This window comes from Hemiscyllium ocellatum, chromosome 17 (assembly GCF_020745735.1).
Source record: "Hemiscyllium ocellatum isolate sHemOce1 chromosome 17, sHemOce1.pat.X.cur, whole genome shotgun sequence".
NCBI classification, from domain to species: Eukaryota; Metazoa; Chordata; class Chondrichthyes; order Orectolobiformes; family Hemiscylliidae; genus Hemiscyllium; species Hemiscyllium ocellatum.
The window spans coordinates 56,070,488-56,095,609 of NC_083417.1; the positions used below are offsets into that span (position 1 = coordinate 56,070,488).

The 25,122-nt window shown below is 39.5% G+C and overlaps 1 protein-coding gene across 1 annotated transcript in view; it reads right to left on the bottom strand.

Moving 5' to 3' along the window:
- Positions 1-2,091: 2,091 nt before the first annotated feature.
- The window catches only part of rspry1 (ring finger and SPRY domain containing 1), a 75,739-nt gene continuing 52,708 nt past the window's right edge, over positions 2,092-25,122 (bottom strand). Inside the window, exons 8-14 of the mRNA XM_060838189.1 lie at positions 24,175-24,290; positions 20,944-21,087; positions 19,864-19,975; positions 13,873-13,975; positions 5,797-5,949; positions 5,475-5,579; positions 2,092-3,779 (exon numbers count right to left, since the gene is read on the bottom strand). Of these exons, the coding sequence (XP_060694172.1) occupies positions 3,683-3,779; positions 5,475-5,579; positions 5,797-5,949; positions 13,873-13,975; positions 19,864-19,975; positions 20,944-21,087; positions 24,175-24,290 (830 nt within the window). The 3' untranslated portion in view covers positions 2,092-3,682. The remainder of the gene's footprint in view (positions 3,780-5,474; positions 5,580-5,796; positions 5,950-13,872; positions 13,976-19,863; positions 19,976-20,943; positions 21,088-24,174; positions 24,291-25,122) is intronic.

Consider the following 25,122-nt stretch of genomic DNA (forward strand, 5'->3'; position numbering starts at 1 on the left):
GACTTTTCCTTCAGACATTTGTAAGTAATGGCACATTAGCCACCCTATAGTCTTCCAGCACCTTACCTGTGGCTATCAAGGATGCAAATATCGCAACAAGGAGCCCAGCAACACTTCCCTAACTTCCCACAAGGTTCTGGGATACACCTGATCAGATCTTGGGGAATTATTAGCCTTTGTTTTATGACACCCAGTAACACCAACTCTGTAATATAGACACTAAGATACTGCTATTTATTTCTGCAAGTTCTCTAGCTTCTACATCCTTCTCCACAGTAAATACTGATGCAAAACACATCACCAGTCTCCTGCAATTCCAGATAGCCCTGTTGATCTTTAAGGGGCTCATAGTCTCTCCTATGTTACTCTTTTGCCCTTAGATGTAGAGAATCTCTGAATTCTCCTTAGCCCTATTTACCAAACTGTTAGCCCCTTTTTTGTCTTCCCGATTTCCCTCTTGAACATATTGCTACTGCCCTTTTACTGCGAGGGGTTCATTATTTCCCAGCTCACTATACCTGCCAGATGCTCTTTTTTCTTGACCTCAATTTTCCAGTTATCCAGCATTCGTTTCAGCTACCAGCCTTGCTCTTCATATTAAGAGGTAAATACTGCCTCTGAACTCTCGGTGTCTCATTTCTGAAGGGCTGCCACTTTCCAACCATCCCCTTACCCACAAATAGCCTCTCACAATCAACTTTGATGGCATTATGCAAAGAAAAACTTTCAAAATTGGCCTTCCTCCAACTTAGAACTTTAACTTTAGATCTGGTCTATCCTTTTCCATCACTGTTTTGAAACAAATAGAATTATGATCGCTGGTCCTAAAGTGCTCCCCCACTGGCATTCATTCACTTGCCCTGCCTTATTTCCCAAGATTATGTCACGTTTTGCACCTTCTCTAGTTGGTACATCCACACACTGAATCAAAAAATTTTCTTGTACACACAAATTCCCCTCCATCTAAACCCTTAACACTATGGCAGTCCCAGTCTGCTTGGAAAATTAAAATTCCCTACCATTACAACACTTTTTTTAAAAACAGATATTAAAGATTGCCTTACAAACCTTTTCAATTTCCTATTGGAGAGCCTATAGTATATTCCCAATATGATGAGCATCATTTTCATTTCTCAGTTCCACCCAAATAACTTAATTAGATGTACTCCCATGAATATCTTCCCCATGTATGACTGTAATGTTATCCCCAACCAAATAAAAACCATTTCCTCCTCCTCTCTTTCTATCCTTCTTGTATCATCTATATCCTGGAACATTAAGCTGCCAGTCCTGCTCTTCCCTGAGCCATATTTCTGTAATAATTATGATATCCCAGTCCCATGTTCCCATCCATGGCCTGAGTTCATCTGCCTTACCAGTCAGGCCTCTTTCATTGAAAAGCACGTAGCTTAATTTATCAGTCTTCCCTCATTGTCTGCCTAGCTCTTGCCTGCCTTGACTATTCAACTTGCTCCTCTTCTCAACTGTGCAAGCCTCAAACTTCTCTTTTCTTTATTTCCTGGTCCTTTGAAACTTGCTTAGAATAACTGGTCAATTGGTTTGCAAATCCATCATGTTTTCATCTTATCAACATTATTCCCCCAAGTTTCTAAAGAGGACAGTTTAAGGTCAAGTGCTCTTGGTTCCAGCAAAAGTTTAAATGAAAACAAAAACCAAGAGTACTGAAAGCTAAAAATGCACACTAAAAAGCTGAAGAGCCTTACTTTCAACTCCCAATTCAAAGTTTTCTTGAATGCAGGAAGCAGTCCTCTCCCAGGCATGCCAAGGCACAATTTCCTATTTTTTCACAAGATGTCTCCAACATTACAAATTTTCACAACTAGTTTTACTGGAAACCAATATAGCCTGAAATATGAGAGTGATATGGAATGGCACTCAGCAGCAGATAAGGTAATCGTAACATTCACAGAAAGTTAATTCCAAATCATAACAGGTCAAGTACAAAATATTCTTATCCATGTAAATAAATCTGAATGTCACACACATTTAGTCAAAAATATCCAGCAGCAAGTTCAATGCTGATTTGTTCTAAACATCACTGCATGTATAAAATTAACAATGCCACTCAATTTTACATTATTCTAATAAATTTAATTCTTTCAACACTTCATATTCAAATTTTATTATGCAAATTTTTTCTGAAAACACCAGTTGCTCTGGTGCTCAATACCAGACAAGAATGCGATCTTCTGATTTTTGTACAGTGGTAAATAGGAATGTTGTGAGATCTTGAGTGTATTTCTGGTGTAGTACAATAATGATTAAGAACAACCAAGTTTGAATTGTCCCAAGTAAACCCATGGCATTTCAAACTAGTCCAAAAATTACAATACTCCATTTTCAAGCCCAATTATTCAATGATTGTTCCTCAAACTGCCTCATTCAATTTCTTTTGCCAAAGTTGCTATCTCCCTTTGTTTCCACATTTAAGAATCCTTTCATTTACAGTGCTTTGAAAACAGAGTGTCTCATAATTCATTGCTCTAACAAATTCTGGTCTAATAAAATGGAGGGGAGACAGAGAAGATGACAACAGTCGTGGTAAGAAAGCCCAAATCAGTTGCATTACAAAACTTGGCAAATCCAATCATTAATGTTAAAACATGAATGAAAAAAAAACTTCTTGCATCAGTAGAACACAGTTTCATTAAATAAATAATTTATAATTTTCACTATCCAGAAGGGTTAGCGCTGTGGATAGTTTACAAATGTTTTTATGAGCAACAAAAAGTTTTGACTACCATAGATGTCATTTTAAAAAACTGTTCTTTGGATTCATAAGGTCTCAAATTTTAAACAAGTAATTTGGCAAATCTTGCCGTTTTGAGTCATTCATCTGCCATGAAATTTTTCCAGCAAAAACTGATACTGCTACACTGGACACAATTGCACCTTGTGGAGAACACTGGCTACAAAAGTAAACATTTCTGCATATAGGAAATAATGCAAAGATAAAATTTCATTATTCATGAATATTTTTCTTGATTTGCTGCTGTTGCATATATCCTTGGAACCTTTCATAGCCCTTCAGAGCTATTGATGAATTGGACAATGAACCAGATTGCCAAATAAGCACCACGTTCTTTTAGTCAGAGGACACAAAACAAAAGTAAATAGGTATCTTTATTCTTGAAGAAAGCTGAAATTGGCTTCTTTGAAACTTCAGATATGTTGTGCTCTTGAAGGTGAGGGATATAGAGTACTAAGTAGAACACTTCCCCTATTTCAGGTACTCAATATCCACGTTAAGCACTCGCAGGTCAGAAGTTTTAATGTTTAGATGAAGAGTGAGGTTTCACTACACTGCCCCAATACCGTGCTTCACCTTCACCACTGTACCTCAAACCACACTCTTAAGTGTAATCTTCTGCAATAATTTTACATTTTCCCCACAACGGCCAAAATATGGCATCAATGAGATCACCAATTTAGTGCTAAAATGCAGCCAGATGTGTGCTATAGGTCTATGCAGTCTGGGAGCTGCTTTGAAAGTGGCCAAAACTTGCTCCATTGGAATTCATCAAGTTAGCCCTTTTTGGCTAATGGACTGATTTGAGCATCCACGCACATTGCATTTTGGATGGTACGTGTCCCAGCTGGAGGTTCATTGTTTTAGCACTTTGTATTGATGTTGATCAGAACGGGTCTTCGAAGAGAATGTTCAGGAAACATGTGAAATCAGCCTGACCCGGGTCTTTATTTCTTGACGACACAAGGGACAGGTGTCCAGCTGCAAGGCACATTCCATGCATAGATCACTGTAAACAAAAAGATCAAGATGTTAAAAAGTAAGCTTCAGTGAAGTATTTCAGAGAGAACTGTGGAGCCAGACAAGCATTCCAAAATTCAAATGATTTTCAATTAATGAAACCACATACTACTGTACAAGCTCATGAAACATTTCAGTGCTCCAATATTTTGAGACACCTTATTCTAGGCCAGCACAAAATAGTTGTGCAAGTTTTGGTAAATGTTGTGGTTCTGTTCGCCGAGCTGGGAATTTGTGTTGCAGACGTTTCGTCCCCTGTCTAGGTGACATCCTCAGTGCTTGGGAGCCTCCTGTGAAGCGCTTCTGTGATCTTTCCTCTGGTATTTGTAGTGGCTTGAATCTGCCCCTTCCAGTTGTCAGTTCCAGCTGTCCGCTGCAGTGCTCGGTGTATTGGTTAAGGTCAATGTGCTTATTGATTGAATCTGTGGATGAGTGCCATGCCTCATCCACAGATTCAATCAATAAGCACATCGACCTTGACCAGTATACCGAGCACTGCAGCGGACAGCTGGAACTGACAACCGGAAGGGGCAGATTCAAACCACTACAAATACCGGAGGAAAGATCACAGAAGCGCTTCACAGGAGGCTCCCAAGCACTGAGGATGTCACCTAGACAGGGGATGAAACGTCTGCAACACAAATTCCCAGCTCGGCGAACAGAACCACAACAACGAGCACCCGAGTTACAAATCTTCTCCCAAACTTCTGAGTTTTGGTAAATCTAAAAGACCACTTTCAACATTTTGGTTTCCATTCATTATTCTGGAGACTATTTGGAGATATTATCAAAAGAGGACATCCAGTGAGCAAGGATCACTTCAGACAGTTATATTGCTGGTAATCAATTCATGTTGCTTAAGTTCTAGAATAAACAGCAATACACTACAACTTAACTGTGGATAAATTTTGTGGGATTGTTCTAGTCATAAAAGTTATGACGAATTTCAATAATTAGGTAGATACACATCTTTCGACAATTACACATGACTTCAGGATTACTCATTACGCCAGTAGGACAGACTAAGCAGCTGTAGAACACTGGTCAAAGTATACAAGATACTTCCCTTTATTGGGTGAGGCTTAGAATACAAAGAGAAGGGATTTAGGCTTGAACTGTGTAACCCTAGTTAGATTGCACCTCAAATACCACTTATTGCGTTGGTCATTGCACTGAAAGGAAGATTGCAATCAAAAGGGTAGATCTTTGGGAACATAATGGAGACCAAGAAATGGCCTATGAAAATGGAATTAGTTTGAGAGAAGGCCAAATGGGGAAAATTCAAGTTGGTGGACATAAAAATAAAAAGGGCCTAGCTCAAATGAATAAGAGCCTACTTTTCTCAGTAAAGAGAGAATTAGGAGCATAGATTTAAAATTGAAGGATCAGTAGTAGCAGCAGCAGCAGCCTACTGTCTTTAAAATTGGACTGCAGGAATTCACCAAGGCTCAGAGAATATAGACCCCTTAGACAGCACCATTCAAACCCACAACCACTACTATCTAGGACATGTGTAGCAGGCACACCATCTGAAGTTCCTCTTCAAGCCACACACCAGTAAGAGTCAGAGAAAGTCAAAAGCGGTTTACATCAATAGCATATGGATTTGAAAACTAATTGTGACTACAGACAACCATTATAAAGTGGGCAAAAATGATTTGACTAAAACAAAACTGCAACATACCTATGTCCACATGGTCGGAGTTCTGTATCAGCTATCTCATCACAGCAAAGGGTGCAGCAGTTTTCCCGTATGCTTACTTGTTTCAATAAAGCTAGACGTCTATGCCTGAAACATAATTGACAATTTTTACAAAATTGCAACAAATTCCAGTTCATTCATTTTCTAATGCTTATACCCACATAAACATCCTGGTGATGACTTTTTAAAAAATCTAACGGTTATTTTAAGCGATTTTTCTCTTTTTTTTCCAAAAATAAATACCATGAGACCTTTAAACACAATGGTCCAATTAGTTTTATTGTTTGATATAGTTTGCACGCACCTTGGAAGAATGATCTTTTCTTCTGGTGAGAGGGAGGCATATTCATTAAACGTGCTGAATTTAACTGTTGGTGGATACTTAAATGATTTCGCTCCAAAATTAAACTCACACTGTTGGTAAGACATGAAACTGGCAGCAGCAAAGAAGCCAGATCTGCAAATGAATACAGTTGAGTAAAAATTAAATACAGAACCACATTTATATATTTAATGTTCACCATTTTGGAAATAGTTTTGATGATAAAGATGTTAAAACAGTTAAAAAACTTTGGACAGAAAAAAAGCAGTATTGTTCTGTTTAATTATGACATTGAATGGTTAATATCAAATGCCAGAGGCTGAAGGAAAGCAGGTGCTGATATTTTCACTCAGATAATTGAATTTATGATTCCCCTTCCAAATTGATTTTGAAGGGTCTTTATGGTGCATTGGTAATGTCTTTACTTCTGAGCCATGAGGCCCAGATCAAGTCCCACCTGTTACAGGGGTAGGTTATAACGTCCTTGAACACACTGATTAGGACATATCTGGAATATCAACTCGATTTGATGTAGCCTCCTCTCCTCTCTCACATCTTGGATGGTCTGCACTACCCTTGACAGACTTTGCATGGAAATTTAACAATTAGAAAATGCAGGTGATTTATTGGTGGCGAATGATTCAAACAGCATGGTGATGAGAGAAAAAAAAGAGTTCTGTTTCACGTAAGAGAACTTCTAGATATAAAGAAAGGGCAGAATTGCTGATATCATCAAAACTGTTGTAACTGTAGGGCTTCAGTGGCTTATACTCTTGAGACATTGGGGTGAGCGAGTGTCTAAAGTGGAGATAACTGAACTGCCAAAAATACCAGCTGATCCAAAAGAAAAAAAAAAGTGGACTTGCATTTAACATGTTATATTTATGTTTAAAATTAGGCCACAGGATTTCAAGCATGTAGTCTTTCTCCATTCTTGGTTTATACCAGCATGCTTTTCATCAACATAGTCACAGCTTCAGAATTAGAATTTTGTCTGAATACCATGCACTTGTGCAAACACTTCAGCTGTCACTTGAAGCTGAGCACAAGACATTGATCTTCAGCATTTCTTGCTCTTTTCTCTCCTGTCTCCACTCGTATTATATGCCAGACTTCAGTTCTTCCTTCTTGGTGACTTTTACTCCCATTAAAATCATTACTCCACGATCTCAGGATTGATGTTCCCTTAAATTGAATCCAGAGCCAATTCCAGACATCTGAAGTAGTGTCAGACTGAACCCTAAATTGGTTGTCAACATACTTCGGCACAAATTAATGATTTAGAAAATGCAGCCCAATAGTGGGATCACATTCAATGTTGAACCAGGTGTTGTCCATTTTGCCAGCACAGGTTAGTTCAGTACCTTGTCTGTTGCAAACAGCTGAGGATGTATGATATTTAGGACATATAGCATACATGAATACTGAACTGCATATACTACATTCTACATTCTTCAGTTGAGGGGCGGCAGAATGTCTGTTTGGCTCAATGGTGCATCCAGTTACTGGCAAATGCCACTTATATCTCTACTGCATAGTATAGTGAAACATCCAAATTCACTTGATGTTCAAGTATTTAGAAATATCTTACTTTTTCTGGTAGACTAGGCACTTTTCAGAGACATTTGAAAGATGGCTATCATCCAGCAAGATTGCCATGATGCCATCATACTTACCATCAGGTGATTTCATGTTCAAATAAACTCAGCTTGCAATGCTTTCACAAACTTCACAGCATTAAACTCAAATTTACATTTCTACAGGATTTTTAAATTGAAAAAAAATGTTCTAAAAAGGAACTTAACATGGACATTAAGAAAACAAATTTTACACTAAACCACAGGAGGGGTAGGACAGATAATTAAAAACTTAGCCAAAAGGAAGAGAGTTAGTGCATGAGGGAATGAGAGACTGGCGTGTTTAGGAGGAAATAAAAGAACTTAGGGCCTTTGAAACTGAAAGGAGAACTGTAAATGAAGAACTGATTCAAGTCAGATGGTTAAAAGACAACTCAGAATTACAGCAGAAGAGAGGGGGGTTAGAGGGCTAAAGGAGAGATTAGAAATAGGGAGGTGGGGGAAAATGACAGATTTGAAAATAAGGGTTTTACTCAAACTGAAGCAAACACAAGTCAGCGATCACAGGGGCAATGGACAAATCGGACTCAGGGCAGCATTGTGGTTTATGCAGAGATTAAAATTTATGCAGCTTTTTCGATCTCTGCTACCTTTTTGTCTCTCATTCATCCCAACCTTTTTATTTAAAGGAATTCATGCACTGGATGTTAGTAATACCAGAGGTTTGTTTCTCAACAATGAACAGCCTCCCTGAATTGCTGTAGTCAGTACACAAAGTGATACTAAGGAGTTATAGGATTTTGACCCAATCACAATGAAAGAATGGCAATATATTCTTAAGTCAGATAGTAAGATGCCTGAAGAGGAACTTGCTGGTATTGCCAGCTATCTGTTGCACTTGTCCTTCTAGGTAGCAAGGATGACAGATTTAGAAGATGCTGTTAATGAGATTTGGCAAGTTGTTGCAGCACATCCCATATACGGCAGAAACAGTTGCCAATGGATGCCAGTGATGAATGTATGACTGCTCAAGTGAGTTGCTTCACCTTGGATGTTTTCCATAGTCGTGTTGATGGCGTCACACTCACCCTAGCAGTAGACATCACGCTCCTAACTTGTGCCTTGCAAATAATGGACAAGCTTTGGGAAGCAAGAGGAGTAACTAAGAATTCTTACTCTGACCATCTCTGGCAGCCATACAGTCTTTATTTGGCTAATGCAGTTCAGTTGTTAATCAACGCTAAGCCCCAAAATCTTAACAATGGGATATTCACACACAGTACATTCTCAACCATTGCTATCCTCAGTGTTTCTTCCAAATAGCATTCAACATAGGGTACTGATTCACCAGCTGACAGAAGGCAGAGATGAATTGGCAGGTGAATACTTGTACAATATGCGACCTAATTCCATGTGATATCATGTTATCCAGTTAATGATGACACTATGCTGTCTATACTTCTAGTGCTGGGATCTCTTTTGTCTCTCAAGCACGACAGAGATAAAATGCATCTAGGGATAGAGGTAGAGTTTGGGACATTGGATCATGCAGTTCAAGTCAACCAACCATGCTTATGTCAGGCTATAGATTGACGAGGCGAAAGAGAGGACTGCAGATGCTGGAAATTACAGTCAAGATTACAGTGGTGCTGGAAAAGCATAGGTCAGGCAGCATCCAAGGAGCAAGAAAATTGACGTTTCAGGGCAGAGCCCTTCATCTGGAATGAGGCTGGAAGCCTCAGGGGTGGAGAGATAAATGGGAGGGGCGGGACTGGGGAGAAAGTAGTTGAGTGCAATAGATGGATGGAGGAAGAGGTAAAGCTGATAGGTTGGAGAGGAGGGTGGCATGGATAGTTGGGAAGGAAGATAGACAGGTGGGCCTACACCACCAGCACTGCCTCACCACCCGATGCCTGGAGGAAGAACGCCTCATCTTCCGCCTCCGAACCCTTTAACCCCAGGGCCTCAATGTGGGCTTCACCAGTTTCCTCATTTCCCCTCTCCCCCACTTTGCTCCAGTTTCAACCTTTCAGCTCAGCACCTTCTGTCCCACCTGTCTATCTTCCTTCCGTACTATCTGCTCCAACTTTCTTTCCGACCTATTAACTTTATCCCTTCCTCCATCCACCGATTGCACTCTCAACTACTTCTCCCCAGCCCCACCCCTCCCATTTATCTCTCCATCCCCGAGGCTTCCAGCCTCATTCCTGAAGGGGTCCTGCCCAAAACGCCGATTTTCCTGCTCCTTGGATGCTGCCTGACCTGCTGTGCTTTTCCAGCACCACTGTAATATAGATTGACTAGTCAGTTGGTCAGCTCCTCTGTTTGGCACAAGCCATCAGGATGTTAATGAGAAGATTTGGTAGAAATTTGTCAAGATAGCAAGTGTCAATGTCAGACGGTCCAGGAGGTTTGTGTCTTATCATAGTTGCACCAAACCACTACGGAAAGACTAAGTGGCTTGCTGGGCTATTTCAGAGCAGTATAGGTCTGGAGCCACATGTAGGCCAGAACAAGCATAAGCATTCCTCCCCTGGGACTTTAATGAACCAGGTGGAGTTTGATAGCAACTTCTAGATTCATGTTTCCTAGAACTAGCTTTTCATTCCAAACATATTGGACGTATTTTTTAAGAATTGATTCAGAGAATGAAGGTATCACTGTCCAGACAGCATTTGTTGCCCATCACTAATTGCCCAGAAAGCAGTTAAGAGTCAACTACATTGCTGTGGGTCTGGAGTCACACGTAGGCCAGACCAGGTAAGGATGGCAGTTCCCTTCCCTAAAAGGGCATTAGTGAACCAGTTGGGTTTTTCCAACAATCGGCAATGACTTCATGATCATTAAACTCTTAATTCCAGATATTTAACTGAATTCAAAATTCTACTATCTGCCGTGGCAGGACTCGAACACGTGACCTCAGAACATTGTCTGGGTTAACAGTCCAGTGATGATACCACGAGGTCGTTGAATGTAAAATTTCACCAGCTATCATGGCGAATCCAAACGCATGCCGTTTAAACATTTGTTGAGGCTTCGGAATCACTACCAAGGTATCAAAGCCAGTTTTTCTAACATTTCTTATATCCCTTAACACTTAAAATTTCCTTTCCAATCCCACTTCCTACACTATCCTCCAACGGACAAGCCCAGTGGAGTATTGTGAACAGTTCTGGTCATCACATTAAAAGTACATATATAATTGTTCTAGAGAGAGCGCGCGAATGCAGAGATTTGCCAGAATGTTGTTGAGGCTGCAGAATTGTAGCTGTGAGGGGAGGCTGAAGGCAGCTGAAAGATGACATGGTTGAGGTATACAAAATTAAGGGGAAGAGATAAAAGTAGACAAGAGAAACCTGTTTCCCTTGCAAACAATTCAAAAACCAGGGGTCATAGATTCAAGCTAAATGGCAGAAGGATTAGACGGGACAGGAGGACATTTTTTGTTTAGAAAACACAGAGGATGATTGTGTTTTGAGTTGGTGGGGTGCAGTGACCCTTAACTCTTTCTAATCCTCTCTAGATCTGCACATCCAGAGTGCTGTAAGATGCAGGCCTAAAGGGCTTGTACAAGACGATGGGATCAGAAAAGGGCACCTGGATGTCTTTGGGTCAACATAGACAAAATAGGCCAAATGGCCCACTTCTGTGCTTTTACATTTCTATAGTTCTTTCCATCTGCTTTGTAATAAGAGTAAAATGTTGATTAACTTTTGGCAAGTATGTGTTCTGCTGTGACCATATTACGGGCTATCTTTCTCAAACTTTATGCCCTTGCAAGATCCTCCAAAGCCCACATTTCAGACTAATCTCTGTCACCTTAATATCTCTTCCTTCGATGTGATTTGTTTGGATTCTCCTTAACTCTATTTGCCATAAAATGCATAAACACGAATAAATCCCCAGGACCTGATCAGGTGTACCCTAGAATTCTGTGGGAAGCTGGGCCCCTTACTGAGATATCTGTATCAATAGTCACAGGTGGGGTGCAGGAAGACAGGAGGTTGGCTAACATGATGCCACTGTAAGAAATGTGGTAAGGACAAGCCAGGGAATTATATACCAGTGAGCCTGACCTCAGTGGTGGGCAAGTTGTTGGAGGGAATCCTGAGGGAAAGGATGTACATGTATTTGGAAAGGTAAGGACTGATTAGGGATAATCAACACAGCTTTGTGCGTGGGAAATCATGTCTCACAAACTTGATTGAGTTTTCTTTGAGGAAGTAACAAAGAGGATTGATTAGGACAGAGTGGTAGATTGGTGCTGGGCCCACTTCCTTTCAGCATTTAGGTAAATGATTTGGATCTGAGCAGAAGAGGTATAGTTAGTAAGTTTGCAGATGACACCAAAATTGGAGGTATAGTGGACAGCAAAGAGGGTTACCACAGATTACAATAGGATGTGGACCAGATGGGCCAATGGGCTGAGAAGTGGCAGATGGTGTTTAATTCAGATAAATGTGAGGTGCTGCATTTTGGGAAAGCAAATCTTAGCAGGACTTGTACACTTGATGGTAAGGTCCTAGGGAGTGCTGCTGAACAAAGACCTTGGAGTGCAGGTTCATAGCCCCTTGAAAGTAGAGTCGCAGGTAGGTAGGATAGTGAATGCAGTATTTGGTATTTTTTTTATTGGTCAGAGTCTTGATTACAGGAGTTGGGAGGTCACGTTGCAGCTGTACAGGACATTGGTTAGGCCAGTTTTGGAATATTGCATGCAATTCTGGTCTCCTTCCTATCAGAAAGATATTGTGAAACTTGGAAAGGTTCAGAAGAGAGATTTAAGAATGTTGCCAGGGTTGGAGGATTTGAGCTATAGGGAGGGGTTAAATGGGCTATGGTTGTTTTCCCTGGAGCGTTGGAGGCAGAGGGGTGACTTTATAGAGGTTTATAAAATCATAAGCAACATGGATAAGATAAATAGACAAAGTCTCTTCCCTGGGGTGGGGGAGTTCAGAACTAGAGGAAATAGGTTTAGGGTGAGGGGGGAAAAAGATTTAAAAAGGGACTTAAGGGGGCAACTTTTTCAAGCAAAAGGGTGGTACGTGTAATAAATGAGCTCCCAGAGGAAGTGGTGGAGGCTAGTACAACTGCAACATTTAAAAGGCATCTGGATGGGTATATGATAGGGAAGGGTTGAGGAATACGGGCTAGGTGCTGGCAGATGGGACTAGATTGGGTTGGGATATCTGGTCGGCGTGGACAAGTTGGGCCAAAGGGTCTGTTTCCGTGCTGTACATCTCTATGACTCTATGACCTCAAAAGATGATGATATGTAAAACACTTTCTCCCTTCTCTCTGTAAATGTAAATTATTTTCTACTTCCAAATCTGGAAACCTAGACTGGACAGCACCCTAATCTGTGGGCAACCTTTACTATCCTCAAGGTGCAGGAATTCAAGAAGTAAGCTTCCCTCGTTTAGAAGTTTCAGAGCTGTTCAGACGATGGACAGAGAAGGGAAGCAGATCTTGGTTGTGGTTTTGACGGAGTCACTTCACTTTGTAATCATATAACTTCCTCAGGCATGTGGCCCAAAAACATCAAATTGCCTTTGTTGGGATTATACAGGCTGCGATGTGTAAGTACATAGTTCGGATACAAAAAGCAATCTTCTGATGATCCATCAGAACTATGAGACTTGGAATATGAAGGAGTGGGTTAATATTGCAATAAACAATGTGTCATGTCATAAATCATTGGAAATAGTGTGTTCAGGATTGTGCACCACGATTTGAAGAATATAATGTTTGTTAATATGGTCTAGCAAAAATTCACCAGTCTAGTAATCAGAGCTAAACGTACTGATTAAAAAAAAGCGGCAAATTATCTGAACTGGAGATGAAATAGTTAAGCAGCAAATGGATAAAAATGATGGCTAAACAATAAAAGGGAATTAACATGGTTGTGAATAATTTTTCTGGTAGGTGAATCCAGCACAATTTTCAGAATTTGAGCAAAAGTAGTTAAAAGCAAATCCAAGCAATGAGTGTCTTAGAGTTCTTTGCATGATATCAAACTTACCTGCAATTTTATTTCTACAGGGTTGGTACCATATTATTTATACAGACCAATTCAATTCATGTGCAAAAAGCCATTTGAAAAAACAAAGAAATTTGAATATATATCATAACAGTACAAATTTTGAATATATCAAATATAACATCACTTCCAAATTTCCTGATGCTTTATCAATTGCAAATAATTGTGCATAAAAATTGCGAGAACTGTAAACAAAACAGGTAAAGAGATCCAGTAAGAGGGTGTATACAACATCTAAAACGTTTGGAGGTTTTTCCACTTTTTACTCAATTAAATAAAAGCATTTGAAGTGCTTTAACATTTATGGAAAATACTGTATTTCTTTGAAACAAATTTTTGCATCAAATCAATTGATATTTCATGAGTTTATAACATACTTATTTCAAAATTCCAAGAGCAACTTTTTTCAGAAAAACCCAAGTATTTCTGTAAACATTTACTTACGTGGCTGATGAAAAGACTTGCTTCTCTGGGGGTAGCTGGTTTCCATTGAGATAGAAAATCATTGCCTTCTTATTCAAGTCTAAAAGAAATCCTATTGTGTCCCCTGCACAGAAAAATTGAATAATGCAATGCTATCTCAAGAAGAGGAGCAAAATTAGATATTATTCACACAAGTGCTAGATCAACGAACAAAGGTTATTTATGCTCCCTTCCCCACTTAAAGGCTTGCATATAGTCCAGACATAAAATACATTTTGACTATAATGCAAACCTATCTCTGACTACATTGATAGGTAGAAATGGTACCTGACTGACACTTAGTCAAGGAAGATCAGCTTTTATCATGTTTTATCAGTTGGTTTTCTTGTATGGATGGTGGCATTGCTACTTTAAAAAGTAAAGAATTCTCCCTAAAGGAGGCTAGTAAATCAGACTTTTATAATAAATCAGTCATTACATGATTGCCATCACACTAGTTGTTATTTATAGAATTTGTATTGAACTCAAAATTTCACCATCTTCTATGGTGGGATTTGAACCGGTCACCAGATATGGCTTGGGTCATTAAATTACAAGCTTAGTCACTTACCACTACACCATTGCCTCTATTTGATGAATTTTCCTTTAAAAAGGGACATCACTCAAGCAATGTCAAGTCATTCACCACAGAATGACCAGCCTCTTGATAATTCTTTAGATTGTGCCTTTGATCCTGGCCAGTTAAATTTTCTAGATCAAGGAGATTGCTGAGATGTTGCAGTGACTTTCAATGACATTGTCATCAAGTCGAGAAGTGATTATACACCTTTTTGAGATAGGCATTCCATGATTCACATAAAACAAAACTGTTCCTTGCCATTTACACAAGGCATGATTGTTGCTTGGGTTCTGCTGCATGTTGGAACTTTCCTATCTCAAGTTACAAATTAAGTTGAACATTACGCAATGAAATTCCCCTCTTCTGACTTTACAATGAGGGAAGGTCATTGGTAAAGCAGCTGGAGGTGGTTGGCTGTGGACACTGTCCTGATGAATTCCTGCAGAAATGTACCAGGTGTGGCAAGCTGAAATTTACTCCAGCTTTGTTAAAATGATGTCTTCCAGTCAAATGCAGTCAGTCATTCTCCCATCATCTCTGGAGTTCATTGCTTTTTCATGCTTTGGCCAAAAACTTCTGAAGATGAATGACCCTCGCAAAACTGAAAACTTAGCCTGCTGAGAAATTCTATTAAGAAGTAGACACTGCTTGATAACACTGGTGACTATCCCATTCAACATCACAATCATCAGCAAAGGAAACTAATTGGCCAGTACTTGGTCTCTGAATTGTATGTTTTTGTAGAGAGGGCATATTGTATTTTTTATTGTATAAATGCCAACATTTTAGCTGTACCGGGAAATCTCAGTTAGCAGTGCTGCTATTTTTGGCGAACACATGCATAGAACTGAAAACAGTCTATATCCAGGCCCCTCAGCTGTTTCTTGATATTGTTGCTCTGGATATTTTTTGAAGCAAATTAACTTGCCTCAAGACTGGAAAGGAAATCACTGGATCTCAAGGTGATGCAAGATGGGTCATCCACTCAGCATTTGTAGTTAAGACAGTTCCAAGTTTTCAGTGTTGCGCTTTTGAAACAATATGCTTGACTCTGCCATCACAATGAAGTATCTATGAAACCTCTTCCTCTTCCCACTATTTATGACTGATGATTGACAATTGAAATAACTGGAACATAGCAAAACTACAGCATTAATCAGATCTGTTGGTTGGGAACTATTCAATTGTACCAAATGTGTGCTAAGCAGTGGAAGAAACAAGTTTAGCTGTATTGTAGCTTCATCATGGTACTTCATTTTTAGGTATGCCTGGTCATACTTTCAACATACTTTTTTACACTCTCCACTGAACCAGGGTTGATTCTCTGGCTTGATGAGAATGGCAAAGTGAGCATTAATGGGATCATGAGCTAATAGATTGCATTCATGTACAGTTATCTTGCTGGTGGCCATCATTACCACAGCTTGATGTTGATCTGAGCTGACCTGCCAGAGCAGTTTCACATTGTTTATACACCTCTAATGCAGTACTGCCACACAAAGTGATATTTGCCCTGTGTGAAGAGAAGACAATCTCTACAGCATTACTCAGTAACACAAATAAGAGTCTCTGACGGACATTGAAGCCTCCTATTTACAGAATTTTCTTCACCACTGCAATATCAAGTGGCATTGCCAACATTGAGGTACTCAGTTAGCTACAGGAATGTGGCAGTTATTGATCAGATGTCCTTCAGGTTTGACCTCAAGCCATGAGACTTCATGCAGTTGACAGTGAATACTGAGGAATCCCAGGGTCATTCTTTTCAAATTTTACACAATTCAGAGCATGGGGTATAGGAGCTGGGATGTCATGTTGCAGCTGTAACATTGGTTCGGTCACTTTTGGAATATTGCGTGCAATTCTGGTCTACCTCCTAGAAAAAGGAAGTGGTGAAACGTGAAAGAGCTCATTAATGATTTACAAGGATGTTGCTGGATTGGAGGGTTTGAGCTAAAGGGAGAGATAGAATAGGTTGGGACTGTTTTCCCTCGAGTGTTGGAGACTGAAGGGTGACTTATAGAGGTTTATAAAACATGAGTGGCATGGATAAGGTGACTAGACAAGGTCATTTTCCCTTGGGCTGGGGAGTCCAGAACTAGAGGGCATAAGTCTAGGGTGAGGGGGAAAGATTTAAAGAGACCTAAGGGGCAACTTTTTCAAGCATAAGGTGGTGCCTGTATAGAATAAGCAGCCAGAGGTGGTGATATAGACTGGTAAAATTACAATATTTAAAAGGCATCTGGATGGGTACATGAATAGGAAGGGTTTGGAGGGATATGGGCCAGGTGCTGGCAGGTGGGACTAGATTGGGTTGGGATATTTGGTCGGCATGGTCAAGTTGGACCGAAGGGTCATGTTTCCGTGCTGTACATCTCTAGGACTCTAACTGTGCTGCCACATTTGTAGGTCTACTTTGCCAGTAGTCAGGACATGCCAAGAGGAGTTCAAAGATGATGACCGATGGGTGTGATTCCATGAATAATGCTGTTATATAGTTGCTCAGTTAGACTTTGGGACAGCTGTCCTATCTTTGGCCAGATATCAGCTAAGAGTCAACCACTGCTGTAGAACTGGAGTTACATCTGGTGCCAGTGTAGATAAAGGTGGCATGTTTCCTTTCTTGAAGAATATTAGTGAACCAAAACATAACTGAGTCACTAACCAAGTTTTCAGGAGTGTATGGAGAAGCATTTAATCATATTCCAATTTCCACACGAGCAAATTTGATCAAAATTTTACCATGGGAAAACACTGGTAGATCAAAATGTAGGCTTTGAGTGCCTTCATTAAAATAAAACACACAAGCAGAAAGCCAGTTGAGTTTCAGAGGTTCAGATGTTTCTGCTTGTGCAGCCAGAAGCATGTGTCACTAATGATAGTACAATTAAAATGAGGACTGCAGAAATTTCAAAAAGTTGCAGTAATGAATAAAATTGTGGAGATAGTGAGGCTAAAGTTATGAAAACACTGGTAAGAATTTTAAAATCTGGAGTTAAACTAGAGATAGCATTAATAAAAGGTCAGCAATTTGTATTTCCCAATCTGGAATCTGGATCCCAAATGGTATCACTCGAGGACCAAAGTAAAGCTCCAAGACAAGGGGGAAGAGTTAACAGTTATTTGGAAGAGGAGCCTAGCAGGGAAAACGCTGGAGCAATAATGGCAGGAGATACTAGAGGGTATTCAGGAGGCACAGTAGAAATTCATCCAAAGGAAGAAGCAAACATACTGAAGGGAGGACAAGGAAACCATGGCTGACAAGGGAAGTCAGGGACAGCATAAAAGAATACAATATGGTGAAGATAATTGGAAGCCAGGTTATTAGAAAGCTTTTTAAAAGCCAGAGAACAACTGAAAAAGCAATATCGTGGAGGAAGAATATGATTAAATACATCAGGGTGAGCCAGCCTGTTATTATGTTAAAAAAAATTGCAAGAGTTTTCTTGTGCATATTTAAAAAGGTGAGAGAGAGGCAAGAGTAGATAATGGGGCTGCAGAAGTGACAGTGAACAAAGAAATGACAGAGGAACTGAATAGGTACTTTCACTAATCTTCATGGTGGAAGATGCATGTAGGCATATCAGAACCTCAAAACAGCAAGGGGGCAGAGGTGGATTAGTGGCCATTATTAAAGAGAAGGTGCTGGGGATGCTGAAAGGTCTGAAGGTAGACAAATCACCCAGACCAGATGGACTACATCCCAGAGTTTTGGAAAATGGCAGATATAACACCCCTGTTTAAGAAGGGAGGGAAGCAGAAGACAGGAAATTACAGGCCAGTTAGCCTGACCTTCACAATTGGTAGGAATTTAGAATCCATTATTAAGGATGTGATTGCAGAGTATTTTAAAGTATGTGGCAAAAATAGAGCCAACGCAGCATGACTTTGTCAAGGGGAAGTCAAGCCTTTCAAAATCCATTAGAATTCTTTGAGGTGGTAATGAGCAAGTTAGGAAAAGGAGAACCAATGGATGTAATCTATTTGGATTTCCACAAGCCCTATGGAAAAGGTGCCACACATGAGACTGCCAAGTAAGACAAGAGGCCTTGTACTACAGGCAAGGTTGGGCTAAAGAGATCTTTTTCAGGATGGCAGCCAATGACCAGTGGATTCCATGGGGTCAGGGTTGGGACCTGAACTATTTGCGTTATACATTCATGACCTAGATGATGTAACAGAGCATTGGGTCATTTGCAAACTTAGCAACAAAGATAGGTGGAGGGATTGGTAGTGTTGGAGATTGGTAGTGTTGGAGAAGCACTCTAACAGGCTAAGAGTGGGCAAAAAAAGTGGCAAATGGACTACAATGTGGAAAGTGAGAGGTTATGAACTGAGGTTATACACGGTGGTTATACAAAGACTAGAAACCTGGACTTTTTGAAAAAAGAACTGGGGAAAGGCTTCAGAAATCTGAAGCACAAAGAGACTGAAGAGAATTGAACTAATATTCCCCTAAGGTTAGCATGGAGGGGGAGGTTCAGTTATTAGTTAGGAAAGCAAATACAAATGTTTGCATTCATGTTGGGAGGACTGAATTACAACAGTTGGGATGTACAAGGCCCTGGTCAGACCACATCTGGAAAATTACACGCAGTTTTTGACCTTGTATTCATGGATGGACATGGAAACCTTGGGAATCCAGGCGCTGATTTCCAGGAAATAAAAGCTAGTCATATGAGGAGCTGTTGGAGACTCTGGCTCTGTACTTGATGGAACTTAGAAAGATGGGAGTTTGATTGAAAATTATAGAATACTCAGATGCCTGGATAAAGTGGACACGGAGATGGTTCTACCAGGAGAGACTAGTAGGACCCACGGGGTAAAAACAATGATTGCAGATGCTGAAAACCAGATTCTGGAGTAGAGTGGTGCTGGAAAAGCACAGCAGTTCAGGCAGCATCCGAGAAACAGGAAAATCTGACGTTTCAGGCAAAAGCCCTTCATCAGGAATAGTAGGACCCATGGCCCCAGAATGAAGATATGACTCTTTACAATAGAAATGCAGAATTCCTTCACCAAGCAGGTGACCACTGTAGATCACACTGCCACAGAAAGACCAAGTCCCTGAATACACTTAAGACAGACATAGATCGGCTCTCAGTAAGCAGATCAAGGATTACAGGGAGAAGGCAAAAGAATAGAGTTGAGAAACGACCACGATGGAACAACAGAGGAAACTGGATTGTCCGAAAGGCCTAATTCTGCTTCTACATCTTATGGCCTTTGCTTTGTACAGTTGATTTACTTAAGAGACAAAGTGCACAAAGAAATTTTGAAGTATATTCCAATTTTAACATGAGTATATTATATACAATAAAATCTAATTTAAAATAACGAAAGCTACATTATGCAAGTTAGTATGCTGGACTGAGCAGCATTTATCACAGTACCTTCTTTCCAGCAAGGGTGGATGTGTGGTTCACTTCTGGCATTATACCAAATCAGCTGCCGGCAGCCATCATATGCACATGAGTATTCATCATCTCCAATCCCATAACCCTCCTGTAAAAGAACAGTTAACTAACTAAAATCAATCTAAAGAGAGTTAATTATTTCAGTGTAACCCAGGAGCCATCAGAACAATTTATAGACAAAGATTCATAAATCCTTACAGCGTGGAAACAGGCCCTTCAGCCCAACAAGTCCACATTGACCTCCTCCGAAGAGTATCCCACCCAAAATATGAGTTATTCTACATTTAACCCTGACTAATGCAGCTAACCTGCACATCCCGAACACTATGGGTAATTTAGCATGGCCAATTCACTTAACGATTGTGGGAGGAAACCAGAACACCCACAGAAAACCCATGCAGATATGGGGTGAGAACATGCAAACTCCACACAGACAATCGCCCAAGGCTGGAAATGAACACAGGTCCTTGGCACTGAGAGGCAGCAGTGCTAACCACTGAGCCACTGCGCCATGCTATGTTTAATACAATTTTTAAAACGTACTAAATATTATATAGCAGAAATCCAGAGATTTCAGTCAGGTAAATAATGAAGACCATATGTACGGATGACAGTTTTGATTGCCACAAAAGGTAATGCAATCTAAGTGTTCTGTTCCTCAATTTATCTGAGCCAAAAAATCCAGTTTAGATTTCTACATATTTCCCAAATCTGAAATTAGGCTAACAAGAGGCTATTCAGGTGCCCACAAGCAGCAATAACTGAAGGGTCATAACTTCCAGCTAAACTTTTTGGAAGGTGCATATATGAACAGAAGCAGATTTGGATCGGGTTGGGTTCAACTATGTAACGTTCTTATTTTCTGATACTGAGCAATCTGCAATGGGGGTGATAAGTCAAATTACTAACACTCATTTTATAAATTGCTTCCCAACATTTTCTCTGTCAGAATCAAGCAGTGCCAGCTATAGCAATTTTGCAATTACATGTCAAAACTTAGAAATTAAGAAATACAAAATAAAAGTCTGGTTCACATAAAATATTCCCATTACTTACATGATTAAGAAATTTACTATCCTTGGTCGCCCAACCAATCTGCATTACACCAGAAGTAATTACTGTTACTTCATAGTACCATACTCCAGAATCTACACAAAACGTACACCGTACACTCTCAAAAGAGGACGCATCACATCGAGCCTGCCAAGAGAATAAACCACATTGAACATTTATGTAATATCTGACAAGATTTTGCATACTAAATCACAATATGACTGAAATTGAAATTTAAAAAAGTGTGAAGTGATATTTCAGTTGTACAATACATTGAACATGAACTAAATGACATCTGACCAGTTCTAAGATTGTCTTACAGAAGTGATACAATGCAGATTCACTAAAATCATACTAGAACTTAAGGATTAAATTGGGAGATCAGGCATATGAAGTTGTCAAACTAGTACAAGCCTTGGAAAGAGGAAAGTAATTTTAATCGGCCGTTCAAACAGTAAAGGAATGAGAAAGATGGCAGTTGCAGAGAAACTAATTTCCTTTGATGGGAGAATCCAATAAAGGAGTAATCAAAATTTGAGATGGTAGAAAATACGAAGCATGTTTCTACATAACTGGTGGGAGGAGAAGAAGAAAAGTCTTTAAGTTTCTCTTCACAACGATTTAAGTGAGAACGAGAGAATTTTGCAAGGCAAGGGTAAAAATGCATTAAATGGAGGTACAGATCTATTGAAATTCTTGGGCAGTACACTCCTGTTCCTCTATTTTTGAAATGTATCATTCTAAAGTCACAAAAAAAGGTTTATTTTATAAGATAAAATGAAAAGAATCAAATTTTCACAGGTGAAAATCTGCATTACAAATTCAACAAACTTTTGCAGTATCCAAATAAAGCGTTCAATTAAATGCTTTAAATATTAAAGCTATGTAAAATGTTAATTAACTTAACTAAATAATTGAACCAGCAACACAAGCACCATTCAATTCCGGTCACTGTTAACCCATTGTGAACTCTTCACCAAAAACCTCAAACCTACAAATACATTGTTGGTTCAATTCATTTCTGAAATGTTGTCGAGATAAACTGCTCCCAGGTGCAGGAATGTAAAAATACAAAATATTTTTAACGTCAACAGCTATTAGTTATGCTAAAGAAACAGCAATAATGTTTATTTGTCCTGGCATGCAATTAGGGTCCATGGTAAACTTATATTGTTGCAAACATTCCAAATCAAAAGTATACATTGACAACATCAAATAATTTTAAGGCTGAATTGTTTAGTTGTATAAGCTTCAAACATTGTCCACCTCATCACATCTTCATAATCCTGTAAGCAGGTTACAGACTAAGTCAACTTGCTAAAAAAGCAGCTCATTGATTTTGTACTAGATCTGCAGCTCAGTTGGCTGGATGGCTTGTTTGCAAATGCACTGTGACACCAACAGCCTGTAATTGGTAACCAGAATCCTAACTACTATTTTCGTCCTAACACTAGGGAGTCAACAATGACATTAACATTCTTTTTAATGCCTTGCTGAGATCAGTTAAAGACTGGAGGTCAAACCAAAAAGCCGGTTTGCATGGTGAGGTACTACACCATGTGATACAAATACCTTATCACATCAGAGTGTAAACTAAACAGAGAAAGCATTGAACCAGGAAGATCCACTAGTAAACACTAGCAGATTTAGGTATAAATTTGCTTTATTCAGTGTGAAAATTTAAATCCTTTCCAAACCAAGCTGACAAAAATTCAAATGGGACAAACGAATCACAAATGTACGAAAGCATTCCTTGGGGAGAAAGGCCAGAGATAAAACTGACAGGTTGTAGTTTGGAGTAACATATGGAATAACCAACATAAACATTATTTCAGTTTGATGAGTGTTGCCATGCATGCATATTTCCATTTTAAATGAATAAAACCCAATATGTGCACATAATACTGAAATTAAATTGAAAGGGAACCTGAATTGAAGAATTTCACCCTCATTAGAGTAATTCTACCTAGACCAAAGTTAGTTTATGGTCAATGTGCAATTTAATGCTTTCAATAAGTGTTAAAACGAGATCTCTGCAATGCCCTTAAACAGAATGCATTTTTAGAGCAGAGACACACTGTTGTTGTACCCCATAAACAGAAAGAGCTAGTTTTTAAATCTAATCATAACTTCTGCAGACACAATCTCCTGTGTGAAAACATATGGCAAAGCTACTTAAAAAAAGTTTCACCAGAACAGACTCTTAAGTAAAGGCCCATTAAAAGTAAAAGTTCGATTGGATTGGAACTTGCCACTGAAAATTTTGCTTAGGCTCTCCAGATCAAAGTAACTACGAGGTTTTATGGTAGCATTTCCATGAACAAAACAAAACAAGAGAAATTGGCAAAAGCAGTAGGAGAGGCCCCATCAATCACAGTTTTGTTAATAGTTCATATTGGTTTAATAAGCTGGCCCCACCACAAACAAATTTGTGAGCATAAGTTTCCTCAAACCGTACCTGTTCCTGGTCCTTCAAGGACACTCAACCTTAACAATATTTGGGTATTTAAAGAAAGCCTTTTAGTTCCTTGAAGTTATAAAAAATTATTTTAAGCTAGCCAGTAAACAATGAAATTCATACGGTTCTGCAGAACCTTTCTAAAAAAAGAGAAACTTGTTCTTTAAAAATGTACTCAGAGGCAAGACGAAATGCTTCTCAAAAATGGTTTTATATAACCAGTGGCATTAATAAAACTGCATTTGAATACCACTTGGTTTTGTTCATTTTCTCTACTGTGAAAAAGTGGTTTGAAAATGGCAATTGATTGCATCGCTTCACGGAAGATCAGAATTTATGCAAATAAATCTGAACAGAAACCTGAAAGCTTGAATGAGAGCTTCATGCCAGAAAATGAGTACAATTTGTAGTCAGACAAACAATTGGAGCTACATATCTTAAAGATCATTTGTGCTGTCTCTATTCTTTTGTCTCTGTGATTATTTGTGCAAAAGATTGATAACTATTTTTACTTGTTTGATAATAATCAAGCCAATGTAAAATAGTGCAGCATATTAAACATCACTTCAAATGCCTCTCCATCAAACCTCCTCAAAAGTTCTATGTGGTTTATTAATCTCCATTGTATGTTTATTGGTATTGGCAAATGGTGAACTTCGAATCCAACTTAAGCAAAATCCAGATTTCATGCTATCAGAATCAAAATCAGTAATGGAACTGAAATGGATTCTAATGTAGCTGGTCATGGCAAATTTAACAAATATACACACACTCACCTCCAGACCATCTGGTGAAATTTTGAGGTATTCACTAACATCGTTGCTGTTCAACATAGCGTTAACGTGACTGAGATTTACTTTTTCATAAGTGAACTGCCTTTTCGGTTTCAAAACTGCAATTAAAAAAAGCATAAGTAATATTAAAGGAAATAACTTCAGCAGCCTTATTTCTTCAGAGTAGCAGCAGGACTGTATCTCACTTCCCTGGTGTGATAGGATGACAGAGCTGAGCAGCTGCAGAGCACCATGGCAGCATAAGAGATGGGGGCCAGGGCAAGGGAGAAAGTAAGAAAGTCTAAAATTGGGGTTATGCATACATATGAGAAACATACTGTGCAATGTGATAAACAAGATGGGGAGTCTGCCCCTTGCCATTTGCTAAATGTTGTGTCTCTACTAGACACCTTGCTTGAGGCAGCAAAACTAGGGTGTGAAAATATTCTTTTTCCTGAACACTTTGCATTTTGGAAAATGAACAAAATGGGTGGTAGAATTGACTAAGGAGAGCACTGCAGATCGAGGAAGAGCATGTCTAGAAGAGTCATAGACAGAATTAATTTGGCTATACTCTAGGAACAGAAAATGTGCAATTACGGTTCAGTGGTTAGCACTGCTGCCTCACAGCACCAGGGTCACAGGTTCGATTCCAGCCTTGGGCAACTGTCTGTGTGGAGTTTGCACATTGTCCCACTGTCTGTGTGGGTTTCCTACGGGTACTCCGGTTTCCTCCCACAGTCCAAAGATGTGCAGGTTAGGCGAATTGGCCATGCTAAATTGCCCATAGTGTAAGGTGCATTAGTCAGAGGGAACTGGGTTACTCTTCGAAGGATCGGTGTGGACTGGATGGACCGGAGGGCTGTTCCCGCACTATAGGGAATCTAATCTCAACAACATTAAACAATGTCGACTATAGGGCACTGGCAATAGGAAAGATGTGGAGGAAAT